The following is a 21,294-nucleotide window of genomic DNA, read 5'->3' on the forward strand; positions in this document are numbered from 1 at the left end:
GACATTTTTCTCGGGCTCATTGTCACTGTATTTAACAAATGTTATTCTACATTTTACATACAGAGTGCGTAGACGTGTGACATACTGCTGTTCTTCTGTTTACAAGCATTTGAATTCCTGTTATTACAAGTGAATACAAAACATCCTAATAACCTTCATTAGATTCTAGAGCTGCAACTAACTGTCATTATATCCATTAAGTGTTCCAGAAAGCCACAGCAGTGAACAGGCATGCACATCAGGATCTGGGTGTGGCAACCTAAAGTGGATGATGATGATGATGATGATGATGATGATGATGATTAACCACCATGAAGTCAAAATATCTGCTGGGGAAAAGGATTCCTAGAATGTGTTCGCTGTCAGATGGCAGAAAATTACCATAGAGCATGTGTTTTAGGAGTTGTCAAGTTTGCCACCAGAGACCTGGGAATGATAAAGCAAGTTCTATCAATGTTGCATGGTTGACAAAATTTCAATAACTTCAAATCAAAAACAGTTTTAGGACAATCACGATATGTTTCAACTTTACCGTCTTAAAGCAATAGATTGACATTTTGGGGAATATTTGTTTATTTGCATTGTTGCTGAGAGTTAGATGAGAAGATTGATACTACTTTTATAGCTATTTATTAAATATGAAGTTACAGCCTGCAGCTGGTCAGCCTAGCTTAACATAAAGACTCAATCCATGGCACAACAAAATTAACAAAATCCGCCTACCAGCATCTTTAAAGTTCACTAATTTACATCATTTGTTTAATCTGAAAAATATAGAACTATCTGTATAAATGCCGGACTGTTTTTTGACCATAGACTGTATACAAGTCTATGTCATTTTCACGCTTTGTATTTCAGCTAGCTCTTTCCCCTGTTTCCAGTATCTATGCTAAACTAAGCTAACTGTCTTTTTGCTTTAGCTTTATATTTGCCGGACAGACATGAAAGCAGTATCAATGGTCTCATCTAACTATCAGCCAGAAAGAGAATTAACGTATTTCCCCAAATTTTGATTTTTTTTTCCTTTTAAATCTGCTCAGTTTGGGACGGTGAGCAGCGCTGCATGTGAAACGGCACCATTAAATGTGGGCAGTTATAGATCACATAGCTTTAGTAACAACAGATGGACTAGCAGTGATATGTGGAGTGGTTTGAGAGGTTCAAAGAGCAGCGAGGGTTGTCTTGGTTCCTCGTTTGAGTCGGGTCCTGTTACTTCATGAGTGTCCCTCAAGCCTTTTTGGACTGAGCCTGGGACTCTGGAATGTGGGACCTGCTCCAGAGAGGAATACCATGGGCAGATATCAGAATTAACAACATGAGCCATATTGAACCCATCCCCTGGTTATAGATGGGTGTTATCCAGTTTATTGACATGTCTTTATTGTAGAATTGCTCGGCATTAAAGCTGTCTATGGAAAGCTTGCAAACCACACTGAACATTTAAATCATATTCCACATAGTTATTAATTATATTTATTATTTTTTTTATTGCTGCAGTCAAAGCTTAAGTGGGTATCTTTAGTGTCACATAGTCTAAATGCCAGGCTTGTACGCTCTGACAAGAATAAAATTCAAATGGAAATACTGAATATTGCTTAAAAAGATGGTGGGCCTTTTTAGACAAACGCCCCTTGTTACATTATGTCCTTCATTTTCATTCATTGTTTTCAGTTCAAGCATAAAGGGTTTCTCAGCATGCTTGTGCTACGCCTGCAGTCATTACAGCTGTCTGGTTGTTATAGTGACTGTTAAGGTCAGTCAATATGATGAATATACAGGCTTAGATGTTTTTTATGTTAGTGGTTAGTCTCTCAGAACTAATGTTGTCATGTAGACACACTAAAGCCTTGTCTTCACGTCTGCACTGCCCTCACCACATTGGGACAGTTTAGCTTCTTGCAGATCATGGAGACCGTAGATGCAGACATGTCCTCATTCAGGCACAAACAACACAAAGGTGGTTGGAGACTTGTCCAGCTTCCAAACCACAATGTCTCAGAGAATACTGTACTTGCGTCACAATTACATCCTGAAGGAAGTATTGTTCATCACACACACACACACACACACACACACACACACACACACACACACACACACACACACACACACGAATTGCTAAAATCAGCAATGTCACAACATCAGCATGTTATCTACATTTACCAGAGTAATGGTCTGACAGGCACTAAAGGAATCTGTAATTGTACCACTTCAATCTTTTTCACAGACAGGCATGTGTGTACGCACCTGCTTACTGTCAATTGGACAGACCAAATCAGCATGCATGTATTAACTTTGAATGAATCACTGTTCCACGAAAAGTGAAATCCACTGTTCAGACTCTTAACGACTCTTAACAAGACTAGCCATGCTAGCGTTAGCATTTAGCTGGGCCTGAGTACAGCCTCACAGAACATGGCAGTGCAAAAATGCTAATGTTTAGCGGTAGCATGTGTAATGTTGACCGTGTTTACCTCTTAAACACATATTAGCATGTTAGTATGCTAACATTGTTTGCTAAAACAATTGGCACAAAGTACTAATGGGACTTGATGGGAAAGGCCGATGGATCACCAAAGTTCCAAATTTCCCCTAAGTAGTGTGCTGACGGTTATTGCTGTCCTTGTATTTGGAGAAATAAGGTGGAACAGTTTGAATAGAGGTCAACACAATCCATCCACATCCATTGTGGTCGGCGCTCTAAAGAAGTGTAACTGTTTTGTTTTGTACATAAGAAGCTCTGAACACTTGCTGGTGGTTTGCTGTGGGCTTGCTGTGTACTTGCAGTGAATGACCTGAGGTTTTATTTCCTGAGAAGATATCATGTAGCAAGATGCATTGTACTATTGCTAAAACACACCCTGGTCTAAATTTCCTACCATTTTCCTCTTTGTCTCCCCCACCTTCCCTCCCTTCCTCCACCTTTCCCAATTGCCCCATTCTCCGCCACTTCATCTCCCTCCCTGTGGCCTTGCCTCCTCTTGTCTGTCATCTTCCTTCCTCCTCCTGTCCTCCAGCTTGTGTTCCAAACTGCAGATCCAGACAGAGATGGACTCGGCCTACTTCCTGGAAACGCTGGCTGGCAACTTCATGGATGTGGTCCAGTACAATGAAGACAACAGGGGGTTTGAGGTGAGAGAGAGTCTGCCAAACAGCAGCAGTAAAACCTCATAAAACATGGATGGAATCAACCAATAGCTGACATTTTGTGCCAACAGTTTGGGTCTTTAAATTAGTTAAAGGTTTTTTTTTTTTTTTTTTTTTTTTTTTTTTTTTTATGCCAAAAAGTTCATTGCTCATCATGAGTCATTAAAACTCATCATAAAAGTGAAAATCCTTTACATAGGCCACTAGCTGCTTAAAGGTATAGGTCAACACTTTGGGAGATATGCTTTTTCTCTTTCTCGCCAAAAGATAGATGAGCAGATGGACACCTCATGTCTGAACACAAAGTAGGCGGTTAGCTTAGTTTATCTTAGCAAAAAGACTGGAAGCAAAGTAAAATTAAAGCTGCAAGCAGCGATGGGCGGGCCCTCGCATGTGTAGCGCGTCGGGGCGTGAGGCGGCCGCGTTGCATACTCTGGAGCTCTGCCGGCGCGGTTATGAATTTGCTACGCGCTTCGGACGCTGCATGAAGGTGTTATACGTTACTTCCTGTGTTCCCTTTGTGGCGCTACATAGCACTTGGCGCTATGAATATAAATTAATATTGGCGTGTAGATGTCTTCGGGGTGGGACAGTTATCAAGCACGTAAAGTTTTGTTAAGATGTGAGCATGTACATTGAAGTTACAACAACTTCCTGTGTCATGGCGAAGAGTTGATCTTTGACGCCACGCCACGGACACGCCCATTGACGAAAAATCACAGATAGCACAACTTTAGAGGGCACAGCACAAATCTGAAGTCGGTCGGACCAAATCCCTAGGAGGAGTCCGTTAAAGAGTGTGTAAATCGCCAAAAATTACCATTAAATCCAAAATGACTTCCTGTTGGGTTTAGGCAATGGCTCCCAGAGGCTTTTTTGTGCGTCTATACATGATACACGTACCACAAAAATTTAGTACATCTAGGATAATCTTTGTCCGGGGCCGCACTGTAGGGGCGCTAGCGAGCCATTTGCCACGCCAATGTGCAAAACCCATAAAATATGAAATTTGACGCCACTCCTGAATTTTGTGCAAAGTTTGGTGAGTTTTCGAGCATGTTTAGCTCCGCAAAATTGAGCTTACTTTGCAGAAAAAAGAAAGTCCTTGCAAAAAATCCTTGCAGTTTCAATAGGGACCTCACACGGTTCATGTTCGGGCCCTAATTACTGTCCAAACACCTCTAAAGCCAAGCCAGCTTTTCCCCCCTGCTTCTAGTCCTTCAGCTATTCTTTTAAAGGATCATTTCAGCCATTTACCAATGTAGACCCATTTTTTTTTCATACTGACATGAACAGGGAAATATGATGGGAAAATGTCCATGTTGAAAATGGCTAGAGCTGAGCTTTAAGGCAGGTTTCAATTTTTATAGACTGACCAGAGAAATTATTCCAGTATAATTTACTAAATCCTCTTAGAGGTGACAGACATCTGATATAGAAACAATAGATCGGACATGACATGATGTATTTATGGATGTTTAACTGCGACAGAAGAAAGGGAGAGTTTGTGCAGAGCCTTTGTAGGTCAGGGGTCGACCTAGTATCCAGTCTTGGTTGAGTGGAAGGCAGTTATGAGGTGTAGGAGGGTTTCAGACAGCCCAAGCAGTATACTGAGGCATAATAAACGTGTTGTTTAACAGCGAGAGGCCCAGAGATACGGCCTTGTAAGAGGGTCTCCAGAGATGCTCCTTGGGCAGCTTGCTTGCTTACTCTGACTGGATCTCTATATGAGAAGCGGAGCCCCTTTTTGTAAGCTAAAAACATTATAGGTGGCATTTTTCTATAATGGTTTCCCTATGTGTCAGCTTGTTTCACAAAACTAGGGCATCTGTTATAATAACCATGTAATCAAATAGAAAGGTTTTGATTTCCATGACAGTGACGCCATTCTGAGAGTTTACCAGCGAGTTTAACATCAGCTGCTGCAAAGCTGAGGTGGACAGGTTTGTGTGCTAGTGTTATGATCATCATTTCTTGGCCCACGGATGTTACAAAAGTCTGGCCATGTGTCCATCAGCACCTCCATTTTATTAAGAGTCTCAGAGGTTTTTTGTGTTTGCTGATATACAGTGTTAGGCTCATTTGTTATAGAGCAACCCCAGAGTACATCCTATGGTCAGGATCAACTCATTATAATTTATTGTCTGTCTATATAATAACTAAAGCCCAGCCCTGGGGCTGAACGATTTTGAAAGACATTCTTATTGCAATTATTGTGACTGATTTTGCAATTGCGATATTGGAGAGAATTTTAACATAATTATTCTCATTTTCATTGAAAAACAAAAAACTGTAGAAAATGATTTGCCAGGACATCTTTACAGCATGGCAATATTTAATTTAAAATGGTATTTTGACACTTTTGTCTTTAGCTAATATTGCACCTGTGAGTTCGGCCATATTTCGATAAGATTTCAACTAATTGTTCAGCCCTAGTCCTGAACTAGTAGGAAATCTTACAGCTCTTGCAAAATAGATTCAAGTAGGACACACAACCTGTCTCACAACATGTTTTCTTATTATTTGTTACTGTACCTTTTGGCCACTTTCTTTTTCCCTCTTGGTGGTCTTTTTTTTTTACCAGTTTCCCCTTTTTTCATCCCAGCCCCACTCTGTGCCCCCTGGTGCCTTGAGGAGACGTGAGTCCGGTTACCAATAAGCTGATGTGAAAAAGTAACAAAAGACACTGTGGTCTCTCTGGTTTCCTGTCGCCCCAAGCTAAAGAGACACTTATAAAAGAGCCCAGAGGAGCGGTGGGCCACGGAGTCCACAGCACCGGCGCGCAAACACAGTTAGAAGCTGCCTGTATGACACAAAGGGCTGGGTATAGAGCAAACTACCAGGTTTTAGGTACCGCTGAGGAATTTGGGTAAGAACTAGGACCGTGGTGTAACTCTATCAGAAGAGTCAGAGCAGCAGCTTCACAGTTGAGAGGTTATCAATGGGGTGCTTTTATAAAATACGGATGGACATTACGCAACACTACAGCTTGTTGAACAAGTACTAACATTTCTTCTTTCTACTCAGAAAATGCTGAGGTGCACATAGGATAGTAGTCATGGGTCATTCATAGTTAACGAGGCTTTTGTTTTGCGTGTAAGAACAACTGTGACCACTGGCAACTGTTTACTCCTCCAACCCTCATTCCAATTCTACATTTTGTTTTAGTCAGGGTTATACCTGACAGCAGGAGCATTGTGGGAATGGTATACAGGAAAGGGATTGCCACAGTTATAAGAAAGTTGCAATGAGCTGTCTCCAATTGTTGGGCTGACTTTATGATTCATTCAAGATAGTTTTAATCTGTATATAGACCCTGAGCACTCAGTACTCAGCAGGTCCCCAAGGCTGTAATGTACTGTAAACCACCAATGATGCATTGACATGTCTAGTGATTGTGGAGGGAACTAATGCTGGACAGCACTCTGAGCTTCTCCTTACACTTGCTATTTGCCTTTCTGCAATTTGTAGCACTAACCTTATATGTTGCCATCTCCTAAAGAGGAACATAGATTTTTGTAGAAATTTTACTGCACAGCTATTTTGTGGTCTTTATATGGATCTTATGGTACGCATTTTGTGCGATCTGTCACCAGCTGTTTATTCATTGTTTTTACGCTGTTGTTTTTTGCTAATTTGCATGCGTTAGCTAAAGTAAAGATGGTGAACATCGTAAATGATAACATGTGAACACTGTACACTCTGTCTCATGCCATTTTAACTTGTGATTTTATATATTGTTTTTTTAATAAGTTTGTGATATTTATTGTATATTAATCTTATGTTGTGAATTTTGTGGCGTCTATCCCCAGTTGTTTGTTTGCTTTTTGTTTTTCTACCACATATCTTGGCCAGACTATTTCATTTTATTTCAGTGAGGGTTTTTTTGGGTTAAGTAAAGGTTAAACAAATGTAATAAAACAAAAAGCTCTCCTCTTGCTGCCATAGAGTGCCAGTAATAACTGTAATACTGGGATTTTAATGTTACGTCAAAGCCAGTTATTTTTCAAGAATGAACAATAAGAGAAGGCACCTGGGGCAAGAGTGCGTAGGTCTAGCCATAATAAATTAGGCCAGTTCATATGATAACTGCCCTTCTCCCTTAGGTGAAAGCTGCTTAAGTTCTTGTGACGAGAGAGAGTTTATATTTGGCAGAGAAAACCATGAAATTACCTTACCATAGGCATGTGGTTTCATAATGAAACTGAAGCTCTTGAATGTGGAAAACATCATCGGCTACTATCTCCATAAATCTCTGTGATTCAGAGCTAATTTAGAGGATAGATTTCTTTCCAACTTGTCTGGAATCAGTTCGTCATAACCGGGTAACGGGTACAACAGGTAACCCTAAAATAATACACCAAAGTATAAAGAGTACAACTATTCATATGACATTGTCAAAGTGTTAGTTATCCAGAATACAAAAAAACAGTTGACAAAACAATCTCACCACAAGGTCTGTTTAACAGCTGTTTGGAGTTGTATTTTCAGCTGCTGTTTCTAAGCTCAACAAAATAACAACAACATAATTTCTCACATCTCTCCTGTGGTATGTAGCCATGCAGATAGGTTTGGTATATTCTGTACTATGATCAGGACAGCACAGAGAGGAGGTTGAGGTTTAGTTTGTAGCTCAAGGACACTGAAATTTAACCTCATCTGCTTTCCAATTATGGGGCAATCTCTGCACACTGCAAAAACTAAAATCTAAGTAAGATTAATTATCTTAATTGAAGGCAAAACGTACTTGTTTTTTGTCTGACAAGATATTTCTTGTCTTTCTCGCCGATGGCAGTACATTTACAGTGCAGTTCCTGTTTTTATCCTAAATTGCTTTTGTTAGAGGTCAGTTTCACTTTGGAGTAGAATGAGGATGATTTGATAACTTGTACGCCTAGGTTTAACTTCATGTCTCCTATCACAGTAAAGGCTTGGGCCATACTTTCACCCACAGACAGCTACTCACAAAAGTCACATCATCTTCATTAATTTGCCTTTTTCCCCTCTTCTTTATGGCGTGGCTGTCAATTTAGGGAGTGATGGGCACCAACATCACCATCAAGGGGCTGTGTGGTTTGATGGGTGACACCTCACTGGGGGAGCCTTATAACCGCTATGCTGCAGTGTCCCGCCTCATGATGGAAACATTTTCTCTGAAATGCCTGGATGCCAGCTTCAATAACTACGTCAGAGACATGACTAATACGTCCTGGGATGGGCCGGCTGCAGGTGGAGGTGGGTATAGTCCAACTGAAATTTCCCACTGTCGTCAAAAAATATTACAGGAGTCAAATGCAGTGGACCCCAGAACCACCATTTCCTCCATCATCAGTAGCGTCAGGAGACCAGAATATAACACAGCCACAAGACAGGTTATGTGTTGGGATGTGGTTTTAGTCATAACGTAGCAAACCCATTTTTGGGTGTTGTCGAAAAGCTTTTTTAGGAGAAGTTAAATTCTGGCAAAGTAGTACACCAAAAAATGTCATCACATCACTTAACGTCTAAATAAGTCCTGGAATGATGTAAACATGTGTTTCACTGGAAATTTGACTGAGGAAAGGAGACTATTCTAAGACCAGGTATGCTATTTTTTTAATGTCTCTTGATGGGGCACTCAGGATTGAGTAACAAGTCTGCATGTTTTACCAAAAATGGGTTCTCTATATTCCATGTTATACCTTTGCCCTGGGCTGTGGTTTCAGTTCCCAGCTTCAGTTTAATGAGTAGGGGGGCGGGGGGTTACTGGAACAGGAAGTGGTCTCTTAAAAAAACCACTCGGATGTGTCTGCTTAGACTCTCTCAACTGCCCCCTTGTCATGTGGGTTTCAGTTGCACTCTTTCCTCTCCTAATTGAGGCTGAATAACTGGAAGTGAATACTTTTTGAGAAGAAAGCCATTTGAAACGAATCGTTCGCTTTACCTGCCCTGTGTCATTAGTGCCTTGATTTATATGAATATGTTGGCCATGGGTACATTTTGTGTATGCGTGTGTGTTGTCAGGGCGACAGTGGGTCTACCAGACCTGCACTGAATTTGGATTCTACCAGAGCACTGATTCCCCCAACCAACCATTCACTGGCTTCCCTCTTGTGTGAGTACAATAAACATTGCCTCTCTGCCTCATAAACTCATAGTTATATTTTACCCTTCATCTGCTCCCCCATGACCTACTCTTATTCCCACAGCACAAGCTGGCCATTATCTTTCTTTGCTTCCAGTTTCATTACACGTTACATTGTTAATCTGTGTTTTCTCATTTAGGTATCATGTAAAACAGTGTGCAGACTTCTACAATGTCAGTTCTGGGCAGCTGGCGGAGGCTGTGGCCCAGACCAATGAGTACTACGCCGGCTATGACATCCGCTCCACCAGGATAGTTTTTCCGAACGGGGCCATTGACCCCTGGCACGCCTTGGGAATCACCAAGGATATCACACCTGATCTTCCTGCTGTTTTCATCAAAGGTAACAATAAATAAAATCCCACTGACGTACAAGCACTGTGACTTTGTGTTAACAGCTCAGAAAAGATTGATGTTATACCGTCTTCTAGAAACAAGAATTTTTATATCGAGAAACATATATTAGTATTCAATCTGATTTTTAAAAAAAAACACAACAACAAAAAAACAGCCCAGTCCATATAAGTACAAAACTCAAGCCAAAATCATACATAAAAGACATCTGATTACAATGAGTCCAGTAGTTTTTTCTTGTTTATGTACAGGAGTTAAAGTCCTCAATGTCGATCTAACTTTTGACCATAGTTCATCTTTAAGCCTAGAAGGAACTGATTGAATTAGTGTATTTCCGCATCTAATTGCTGAGTCACACAAGTGAACTGAATTTTTTTAGTGGTTGCTTTACATTACAGAAGGCAAGCAGCAGTTTCAGAGTAAAACAATGGCTTACTTGTCTAACTCTGTCTTTATTAGGTGGATGATTGTTCTTGTAAATCAGAAATTCTCAGTTTTACTGTTTTTTGCTGCCATATCCTTTATATTTATATTGTTTCTCTGATCCAGGAACAGCCCACTGTGCCAACATGTACCCTGCCAGGAGCGAGGATCTCCCCCAGCTGGTTCTGGCCCGTGACCACATCTATTTACTTCTCCAGCAGTGGTTAAAGCAATGACTGACAGCCAAACAGGCCAATCGATAGCTTTGCAAAGCAAACTAATTACTCTTTTGACTAGATCCTTGATATTGGTGTGACACTGCTTATTTTACTACCACATTTAGGACTGCTTGAAAAGGCACTTTACACAAGGATCGGTAGGTACAAAGGTCAGGGATTTGAAATGAGTGAAACAGTTTTGAGTTGATGAATAAATATGTTTGGTTTTTTTAAGACTGTAGAAGCTATTTTCTCATTTTTAGTTTTGTTCTGAGGTACCATTGCAAAAGTGAATAATTACATCCACTTCACCAGCTGGTTTCTGGGCAGGGTATACATCAAACCAGGAATAGTAGTCTCGGATATGGTTTAGAATAGTCCTAGTAATTATGTCGTGTACATCAATGTCTGTCAATGGATTCTTATTGATTATTTGAACTATTTAACTGAAGACCAACAAGTAGCATCATCTAGAAATACTTATCTACAGGAGCAACACACAATCTTTTCTCCTTTTCCGAGAAGAAAAAAAGATCTAATCTCAGGCACACCAAAAGTCAGTATGTGAAACTTAATTTTTTCCACCATAACATTTGCTTTAGGATACAATATGCAATGTCACTGCCTTTTGTTGCATGATGTTGACCAATCTTATCTGCTCTTACATTTCATATTGAGAAACTCAACATTTTGAAATTTCAGGAGTTTTCAGTAAGCTCATGAGAATCATGAATGCACACATTACCCTTTCACTGTAGCATTTGATGGTTCGTTAACACACTGAAAATCATGTTTGAACAGGTAGTAATGAAACAAAGACCAAGATGAACATGAACCAGAAATGGTTCATATGTTTGCATGGGATACTTGTGCACATCTGGTCTTGTTCAGCACAGGCTTAGTCTTGTTTGATGATAAGAAGGTAACTATAATGCTGTCTTAGCTAAAGAAGCATGATGATATCTCCAGAGGGAGCACATTGGGTACACAAACAACTTCTGGGAACTGTGTAATTTGGACTACATATTGCAATGTTCCCATCTTTTGTCTTGAAGTAGATGGATTTAGTTTAAAAGCAGAATCTGCAAGAGAAAAATAAATGGCCTTGAATGGCATGATTATAGTACGCAGCTGTATGCTCATTCACTACCTCCTCAAAACAGAGACAAAATGACCCACTTCGATCAACAGTGTTTATTTTCACAACAGTCACATCTCTGTATTTCAGCTGGACATGCAAGACCCCCACTCCAAGCACAAACCACACACTCACAAAGACTGCAGAGCAAAGTGGATTCTTAAAGCCTCCACCTGGGTGTTCAGTCAAACACTGTGTGAAACTAATCTATTGTAGCAGAGGTTGCAAAATACATGTGAAATATGTTGACAGCCCACAATTTCTTTTTTAAAGGTAAACATTTACGCTAGATTTAGTCAGAATTGTCTACACACTCATTTAATCCCCTGTAATTCAAAACTTTTACACCTACTCATAATCCTCTCTTTGGCTGCAGCATGGATGTAATTCATCCTCAGCCTATTTTCCTGTGTGTGTGTGTGTGTGTGTCTCGACTCGCCACCCAACCGGTTTTTATCACCTAAATGCAAATATAAAATCATATCACATTTGGATAGACCAAACTCTTAAAAAATGGCATATGAGACCCATTTATTTAGCGAACCGACCAGTTAATATTTTGTTAATCATTGCTCTGTTAAGCAAATACTTTGTAGTTACGTTAAAGGAAAACAAGACAAAACATTTTACTTTCTAATCTGAGAATGCTTTGTAATGGTACGTGAATGCACCAAGGTGAATTGGGGGCCTCGGTTACTTTCCATTAAATATTACAAAACTTTAAAAACATGTAAGAACAGTCATCTTTGTTAACATTTCCCCCATCTTTCTCACTTCCTGCTGTAAACACCTTTATAAATTCTTAGCTGAGTCAAGTTAGCCAAAATCGTACCGGATATAACGTTAGCTAAACACGAACGTTTTGCCTCATTGGAAAATATGAGCTATAACTACGCAAACAAAATGGTAATATAAACTGAAAGCACGAGCGTTTTATTACAAAGGGTGTGGAACTGTATTTCGGTGTTTCTGGACAACAATATAGTAATTCATTGGTTTTTATTTTGGCAGTCTTAGACCGGAGGCTGTTTGTTATTTTGAGTTTGAGACTAACGGAGATACTCGCTTCATGCTCGGCTGTGGGGGTGGAAGGCGGAGTTCAGACCAATAAAGTCCTCTCTGAGACAACGGTGGAGTCAGAAGTTGTTCTCACTTTAACAGGAATAAAGAGTGTATTGTCATTTACACTGCGGACCAACCCCTGGACACTCGTTTGGACGCCAGTGAAAAGCGGACTAACAAGTGAGCAGTTTCACCTGCGGGACAAGTCACCTCGTGATAGGTAACGCTAATGTCGTATTTATTTTTTTAACGTTACTTTTACAGAAGACTCAAGAAATGTCGCTTTTCTGAAGAGAGCCAGACGTCATTAACTGCTACAACATTTACTTTGTAGTCAGCTTTCTAGCACAAGAAGTAGCTTCTACCCATTTTAATACAATTTGTCCAACGTATAACGTTAGCTGATATTAAAGACTTGTTTGACAGTTTCAATTGGCTATAAAATAAAGAACGTAAATGTACGACAGGAAACTTTAAGTTTAAGGTGTGATAACGTAAATCACGCTAAGTTACAATAGTTGCACCAATGAAAGTGCGCTTCACATCCAGCGTTGAGCTGCCTTCGTGTTGACTACTCCCTGCTGGAAGAAGTGCAGTTTTAATGTGTGAAAAGCATGGTGGATGGCTTTCTGTCATTTCTGTGGCAGCTTCATTCCGAGACATTTGACAGGCTGAACTTTTTTTTGCTGTTTTTCTTTGCAGCTTGTTTGGCAAAATAACCTATCCAGGAGTCCCAAATTCTCGGCATATTGTACATGCACATGTTTACGTCCATATATTTTTAACACCATGTCAGTTTTTATCATTGGACGAGCCAAATGTACAGTTGTAAACTAATGATGCTTGGTCGGGCCTATTATGCCAAACTCTACCATTATTCGTACACGGATTAAGTCACCATGTCAAAAGTCCATTCAGTTGCCAGAAATCTGTCAGTGTAGTGGGGTTTGCCATTTAAAACAAACTGCGTCAGGATTTCACTGCGTTTTCCAGAGATTGTGAGAACGAGCTCTGAGACTTAAAACTGCTAATCTATTCGGCGAATCAACCACGCTACAGCTAATAATCTAAACTTTTGCACAGTTTACACAATAAACCCCGTACATGTAATATCCCTCCTAAGCAAACGCGCCCGCAGACAGTCTGGCTGGGTCTTGTGGCTACATTCATCTGCTTCAGTGAGTAGGGTGCTGGCTGAATCCTTTTCCTAAAATGGTCTGAAAGATTTAATTTAGTCTAAAATAAAAAAAAAAAGGTCCCAGTTTCACTAGGCTGATTATGGTTAGACTGATATTTAGACCGTGTCAGTAAGAGTTAGTCAGACCCTGCAGCACTGGATCAAGGGTTTGGTTGCCTAAGGACAAGCAAAGGTGCACATAATGATTGTGGTTAACCCTCATGAGTCATGGATAAACATCCAACTCTCGAAAGTGTTTTTAAGGAATGACTATGGTTGTACATTGATGTTTTCATAAATGTGTAGTTTTTCAGATGGTAGATAATATTGATGATGCTCAGCTTTAACAATTCATGCTACCAATACTAACCGTGTCTACTGGAGAACAAATTAACAGATGAGACTGCCATGGTTCTTACAACATGCCTCTAATATTCTGTTCTTTGTTTCTTACTAGGTGCTGTAGACTGTAAAATGAAGCACCTGTCATTATTGTGCATGTATGCACTGGTGACCTTGTATGGCAATAAGGGCGTGCTGTCCCGGGCTCCCTCCTACGGTGAACGGGGCTCTGATCTTGGCATACAGGTATTTCAGCAAGTAGTCCGCTCCAAGCCCCTGGAAAACGTGGTGCTTTCACCCCACGGGGTAGCTTCCATCCTTGGGATGTTGCTACCAGGAGCCCATGGAGAGACTCGGAAGCAGGTCTTGAACGCTCTCCGTTACAAGAGAAGTGGTATGAACTCTTTCTGGCAGTAAACATTAAGGCTAGTTCTTGCTGAAGTTGTCTGTAGTCACTGCAGCCACACGAGCCTTCATATTTTGGTTGACATTTAGACCCTGAGAAATAATTAAAAGTCCACTTGGTCTTCACAGGTCCGTACAAAATGTTGAAGAAGCTGCACAAGACCTTGACTGCTAAATCCAACCAGGACGTTGTGCTGATAAGCAACGGCATGTTCACCCAGGAGGGCTTCCCCATGGAGGAGGCCTTTGTAGACACCAACAAAGTCAACTTCCAATGTGAGAGCAGGACCCTGAACTTCAACAACTCCCGTGGGGCAGCAGATGAAATCAATGAATGGATCAAGAATAAGACCAAAGGTAGGAGACATTGATGTACATAGCAGCTGTATACACAATTTAAAATATACTCAAAGTTATCTCGTAAAGGCAGGTTTAAGCATGTATTTTGAGACAGTTAAGACATCTGTTACAAAAACCCAGTTATTATCAGTTATTATGAAAGTATGTAGAGAGAAGAGAGATGAAACTAAGAGATATTTTATAAGTTGTGAATTAAGTGCAAAATGATTTACTTAGAATGATAAGATGCAGATTTAACAGCTCTTCTTGTCCACCTGTTTAAGCCTTTCTCAGCTTCCCATTTGCCCTCGGATGTTTGGGCCCCTGTATACTTACCTGCATGTCTGTGCTGTCATGTTCTAACACAACAAAGGCAAACGCATATTAAAACTATGACTTTTTCACAGACCACAGGAAGCCTCGACTTTGTAAGCGGTTCGCTTTCTGCTGCGTAGATTTGTGCGCCCTTATATAATGTGGATATTATTAGTTCCTCACCTGTTCTGAAATGAAAATGAGAAAAAAGGTGTTTTTTCTGAAACTGTTGCATATTTGTTCAGGTCACATCCCCAGCTTGATCAAAGCAGACATGCTGGACTCAGGTCTGACCCGTCTCGTCGCTGTCAACTCAATCTACTTCAAAGGCTTATGGAAGTCTCGCTTCCAGGCTGAGAACACCAAGATGAGGCCCTTCAACTCGGGCAATGGAAATATTTATAAAGTTCCAATGATGTCCCAACTGTCGGTCTTCAACATGGGTGAGTGGTGGTTGTGTGTGTGTGTGTGTGTGTGTGTGTGTGTGTGGGGCTTCCATTGATGGCCTGCTGTGTGAGACTAACCCTTTTTGAGTATGTTTTTATTAGCGCAGTGATTCAGTATTAATGATTTTGCTTTGGTGTCATTAATTTGCTAACATACAGGTAATATTTTAGAGGTATTGGGATACTGATTACCATGTTGTTTATTACATTTCACCACCAAATGACATTTAAGGATATGCTGTGCCATAATAAGAATGCTCTGCTGTATGTTTTTGTTATACTGTATAGTTTTGGGTTCAGACTGGTTGAAATTAATTGACCCAGATAAGAAGGTTATCTTTTTTTTTTTTTTTTTTTTTTTTTTTTTTTTCCAGTAGTAAGAGCCAGTTAAGACAAGTCAAATAAAATTATACTTCTCTCACATGATAAATACAAATGTTTGGAAATCTAGGAGTGGAATTCTGTAATAGGGGCCATCATTGTCTTAACCATGAATTAACAGGAATTGTTCTTTTTTTATTGACATGCTGGATATATTGGTCATATTGTTGTTGTATGTTTAGTCATACAGTATTGGAGATTGGTTAGATACTGGACTTAAAGTTGTGTTGAATGAGTGCCAGACAGTAACTCAAAGTTAAACCTGTGGAGATTTCCTGGGAGTAGTTAAAATTTCTGTTTACATTCAGTGTTTTTCACAAAAATGCGTTGTGTGTATCCTTTAGGTATAACAAATGCATTAAATGCATCCCCTTCCTTATAAAACATGTGCAAAGTCGATTTCTTTAAATATGTCTAATACTAATGTATTGGTTACATGGCAAAATGTTTGACAACCACAGCTTTGACTCAACATTAAGTGACTTTTCTGGACAGTCTTGACATGGTTTAACTTTTACCAAATCAAGTTTGGACAAATGGCAATAAATAAGCCTATCAGCAGCTGCTGTTCCACTCAGGTCTGCCAGCTTGATAAACTGCAGCTTCAATGATTAAGTTGTTTTAGTTTGTTTTTATAATGCAATCCCAGCCAGTTTGTGATTCATACATCAGTTTGTGTTGAGTTGTAAAGGAATGCAGGCTTAGCCATGCCACATCCGTAGGACATTATTTAGTCCTGTGTGAAATGAAATGACACACAGTCAGTCATCTATATTTAGATGAGCTGTCAGACTTGTGTTAGCATGGTGAGTGCCCTGGATAGAGTGCTAGAGTTAAACTAGGGTCATGTTCTGCTGTGAAGCACAGACGTTTGTGTCTCTCGTAGTGTGCTGACTTTAGTGTACATAGACTATGACTTCTTGATTGGATCATTGTCCCCAAATTACCACACTTGGGTCATAAAGAGAACAGCACTAAATCCACTGGCTATAGCTTGATACTAATACTATTTTATGAATATAATGGGATTTACAAATTCTTGGCTTTATGACTTCAGAACATAATGAGCAGTGCTATGATTAGTTTAATGGGTTTATAAAGCATTTACAACTGTAGGCGCAGCTGAATGGATGCTTGTGGTTTGAGACAGATGTTGAACTGTCACTTATTTTGCAGTTACATGCCTTACAAGATGGAAATGTGTTGTTTTTGTAAAGTTAAAGGAACTGCCATCTTAACCTTGCAGCTATATTAACAACAGCAGTCACACAGGATCCCTGTGTAAGTAAAAAGTCAGTCTTTATCGCTGTTTTGCTACTGCCCCTTCCTCAATGATTGAACATAACTTTGTTTCAACTAACAACCTGTTCAAGCGTTTCAAATTTACTTCAGTAAACATTTGCTGTCTGGCAGGTCTTTTCAAAGGGAGAATCTGCTAGTCGTCAGGAAATGATGCATTTTTCCTTTCTAGTGTTTTTAGACTAAATAAAAATATTGAGCAACTAGCCATCGTAGGCTGAGAAACAAACTGTCACCCACGGAAAAAACAAAGTTCTTCCACAGATAAACCTGGCAACATGAATCCTCCAGATTCATTCTTACCATCACCCTGACTTTGAAACTATTAACCCTAACCTCCTCTTCTGCCAGGCATTGCCACCACACCCCAGGGACTGAAATACAAAGTGATTGAGTTGCCCTACCACGGCAACAAGATCAGCATGCTGATTGTTCTGCCCAGTGAAGAGGACACGCCTCTGTCCCGTGTTATCCCACACATCAGCACAGCCACGGTGCAGAACTGGGCCAAACTGATGCACATGAGAAAAGCCCGCCTGCTCATCCCCAAGTAAGACCCACACATACAGCAGTTGCTTTTAAAAGTTATCTGAATGTGACCGTAACCTTGTGTGCATGTGTGTGTTTATGTCTGTAGGTTTACTGCTGATGAAGAGGTAGATTTGAAAGCCACCCTTACAGCACTGGGAATAACAAACATGTTCAGTCAGGGCAAAGCCGACTTCAGACACCTCAGTGAGTAAAAGCACAGCCAGTGCAAACCCTGAAATGACGCAGTGCCTGCGAGTATTTACAACAGGTTTATTTGGATACAAGGAAGGCTTGAAGAAATAAAAGCATTGTTGGCTGTTTACTGCCAGAGCCAGGAAGAAGTATGAACTACGTCTAGCTGGCCAGTGTGAAAAACTGAATCACTCGTGTTCGTTCTTTCCCTAATCTTCTCCCAGAGTGATGGAACGAATGGAGCTCTAATTGAAGTGCTCTAGTGCCATCATGTGGTGTAATCTACAAAGGAGTTTGTAGGATTACTCCAGCGGGGAATAAAAATCAACCTGGGTCTGTCTGACACCTGTGGATTTTTGCTATAGTGCCATCATGTGGTGTAATAACACCTTTTTTTTATATTTAAACTCACCACTCAAATTTTGAGTAGAGCTCATCAGAAGCTGTTTGTATCTTTGAAAATTAGTGACATGGCCACACAGCAACTATCCCCTGGTGTTTATAGCACAAGAGACCTCATTTAGCTGATGCTTTTATCCAAAGCGACTTACAATTGCTGTTGCTATATAGGACAGAGGTCGCACGCCTCTGGAGCAACTAGGTGTTAAGTGTCTTGCTCAGGGACACATTGGTGTCTCACAGTGTATTCGAACCCAGGTCTCTCACACCAAAGCCATGTGTATTATCCACTGCCCCATCACCATCATTATTTATGACATATGAGGTCCAGTTGCAGTCTGGAATAATAATGCCCATAATCAGGTATTTCTTTGTGACACAAGAGAAGATAAATACTCGCACAAGGTTCAGTAAAGTGCTACATGACCGGCTGTCATTAACTTGAATTTGATGTGGGTCCATGTTGTGCTCATGATGCAAGATGACTCATTAAAACTGTCCGAGTTACCTTTCAGTCCTTACAACTTTACCATTACACATCGTTGTTCAGAACAATTCAGTGTCATCGAGGAAACGATGTATGTAATGTATTTCCTTCCTTTGTCTGGACCAAATGAACCGAACTACACGTGTAAAGAACCTGAAGGAAGCAATCGCCACCACAGGATTCTTTGCTTTGTCGTTTGCATACCTGTGTGCAGTGCATTAAACACTGTATATCTTGCGTAGGTCTCATCACAGAAGCCCTCTGAAATGTCTCAGTAGGAAGAGCACAGCTATAAATAATAAAATGAATGATGGCTGAATTTAATCTGGTGACGTGGTCTCAGGGTCCTGTTATTGTTCATGCTGACTCACCGTCTCACACTCTCATGACTCGCCTGAGCTTTTCCTACTGCGACAAATCAAAATGTCTGCTGTGAAAAAGGCCTGTTACAATTCAGGCGCTTAAAGTGTTATGGCTGAGTGGACCTCAGCTTATACATAACAGTCCTCAAACTCAAAGTATCAAAAAGAATAAAATGAAGATTTCACAGATGCCACAACATCTGTGATGGCGCAGTCAGACGGACATCTGCCAGGGACAATTTACTAGCATGGTGTGGCCATAAGCGAGGGGTCAGGAAATGGTGTGGGTAGGGTTGTAAACATTACCTGCAGGAACAGCATGGCTAGAATGCTAACAGAAGTCCACAAATTAGTAATAATTAGTATTTTATCAAATAATTTAAGTCATTCACCTGTCAGTGTCAGAATGCATTCTTCTCTGTTGTAAAATAAGAATATAAAAAGAAAAGATACTCCCTGAATGTGAGGTCTATCCCACCCTCTCACTCAAACCCGCTGGACATTTCAAGTTGCGTCCGGAATGTGTCTTGCCCTGTTCCACGTAGAACCAAAACTCACCACACACACACACACTCTGCAGGCGTACACAATCCTGAGAAGAGCTCTGATCAGTCTAAATAAGCAAAAACACCTGTGTTGGTAAACCTTGGACATGTCGGGCCTTCATGGATTCCTCAAACAGATTTTAATATATAATTACACTAAGTAAAGTATATCATATCCTTACTGTCGGATGTGGACAGCATTGATCAATAATAGATTGTTAATAAAAGACGATGATGGCATGACATATCCATAAACCAACATACTGTATGTGTCTGAAGCTAGACTGAGCATTTATTATTTTCTCAGGTGCTGAACCTGTGTATGTATCAAAGGCCCTCCAGAAAGCCAAAGTTGTGGTGAATGAAGATGGAACAAAAGCAGCAGCTGCCACTAGTGAGTATTTCTACAGTGAGCCTCTTGGACTTAAATGATGAGCCAACACACAACTGTATGCTTAGTGGATGAGAATGTTCTATACAACGGCCAATAATGTACTTAAAAGTATTAGTACACTCATAACAGTAACCTATGCTCTTTTAGTTTCTGAAGTGAGTTTGTTGTCTGTTTGTGTAGCTGCCATTTTGCTAGCTCGGTCCTCTCCGCCTTGGGTTACAGTGGACAGACCTTTCCTCTTCCTCATCAGACATAACCCAACAGGTACAGTCTTCTACGTCCATCTATGTACAGTACATTTTATGTATGGAAAATCTAACATTTGTGCAACCACATGAGAAATGAACTAGACGTGTCACCATTTTAAATTTGGCAATTAATCTACAATGTTAGGCTTGGTGAAACCACGTAGCCTGAAGAAAGCAGTGCTTGATTGTGATGAGTCCTCCCGGTCTCTGTCCCCAGGTACCGTTCTCTTTATGGGCCAGATCAACCAGCCTTGAGCCCAGCCATCACTGGCCAGCCCCTGGTAGCATCGTAGGCCAGCACGGGAAATGCTTCTACACTGCCACGCATGAACACACACATGTACACACCCCCACATACACACACACACACCAACTTTGCTGTAGACTTATGTACATTGTGGACATATGTTAAATGTTTTTAAATATTGCATTTTATGTTACCAATTTTCTGTAATGCATAACATGCTTTTTGAAATGTTCTGCAGACTAAATTTTCCAGCTGTTTTAAATTTTTTGTGTACTTTTTTTTTTGTTTGTTTTGAATTTATTCCATTTTTAAGACTTTGAATGTCAATTGTGTATTTTCTCATGTCTGGAGTAGGATGATCAGTTTGTTTATCGTGTCAGCGTTTCAGTTCTCCATCTTAAGTCATGTCACTCCAGTCAGTTCGAAATTTCACTCCTAAGTTATGGCAATGTACATCACATCTTCAACAGCTCGCATTCAGCTACTTTACAATAATTGTTTCCCTCATTGAAGAAGACTCTTCAATTCTCATACTTGCTTCATCTTTGTTCCAATCAATACATATATTTATAACAAGAAATGATTTGGCCTTCCTTTTTTCAATAACGGTATTTCTGACACAGAAATGTTTGTGAACATGTGACATTCTGTTGTACTGTGTTTTCATGTTCAATTTAAACATGTACAGCTACAAAAAGGAGCGACAGTGCTTCTTAACG

The 21,294-nt window shown here is 40.2% G+C and overlaps 2 protein-coding genes across 4 annotated transcripts in view; both read left to right on the top strand.

Moving 5' to 3' along the window:
• prss16 (serine protease 16) overlaps nt 1–10,500 on the top strand; it is a 16,273-nt gene extending 5,773 nt beyond the window's left edge. Inside the window, exons 5-9 of the mRNA XM_046073596.1 lie at nt 3,018–3,132; nt 8,181–8,382; nt 9,151–9,241; nt 9,412–9,614; nt 10,175–10,500. Coding sequence (XP_045929552.1) covers nt 3,018–3,132; nt 8,181–8,382; nt 9,151–9,241; nt 9,412–9,614; nt 10,175–10,284 — 721 coding nt within the window. The 3' untranslated portion in view covers nt 10,285–10,500. The remainder of the gene's footprint in view (nt 1–3,017; nt 3,133–8,180; nt 8,383–9,150; nt 9,242–9,411; nt 9,615–10,174) is intronic.
• A 1,701-nt stretch (nt 10,501–12,201) lies between these two features.
• serpine2 (serpin peptidase inhibitor, clade E (nexin, plasminogen activator inhibitor type 1), member 2) lies at nt 12,202–21,155 on the top strand. 3 transcript variants are annotated; one of them, XM_046074617.1, is made up of 10 exons: nt 12,202–12,310; nt 12,416–12,686; nt 14,101–14,379; nt 14,520–14,747; nt 15,290–15,487; nt 17,522–17,720; nt 17,808–17,905; nt 19,994–20,080; nt 20,261–20,344; nt 20,546–21,155. In XM_046074617.1, exons 3-10 carry the CDS (start codon nt 14,118–14,120, stop codon nt 20,581–20,583), a joined length of 1,194 nt encoding a protein of 397 aa, XP_045930573.1. In that variant the 5' UTR covers nt 12,202–12,310; nt 12,416–12,686; nt 14,101–14,117; the 3' UTR covers nt 20,584–21,155. The 3 variants fall into 3 exon arrangements, with proteins under 3 accessions (XP_045930573.1, XP_045930574.1, XP_045930572.1); XM_046074618.1 differs by having other exon boundaries at nt 12,304–12,646; XM_046074616.1 differs by having other exon boundaries at nt 12,307–12,686.
• Nucleotides 21,156–21,294: the final 139 nt, after the last annotated feature.

This window comes from Micropterus dolomieu, linkage group LG17 (assembly GCF_021292245.1).
Source record: "Micropterus dolomieu isolate WLL.071019.BEF.003 ecotype Adirondacks linkage group LG17, ASM2129224v1, whole genome shotgun sequence".
NCBI classification, from domain to species: Eukaryota; Metazoa; Chordata; class Actinopteri; order Centrarchiformes; family Centrarchidae; genus Micropterus; species Micropterus dolomieu.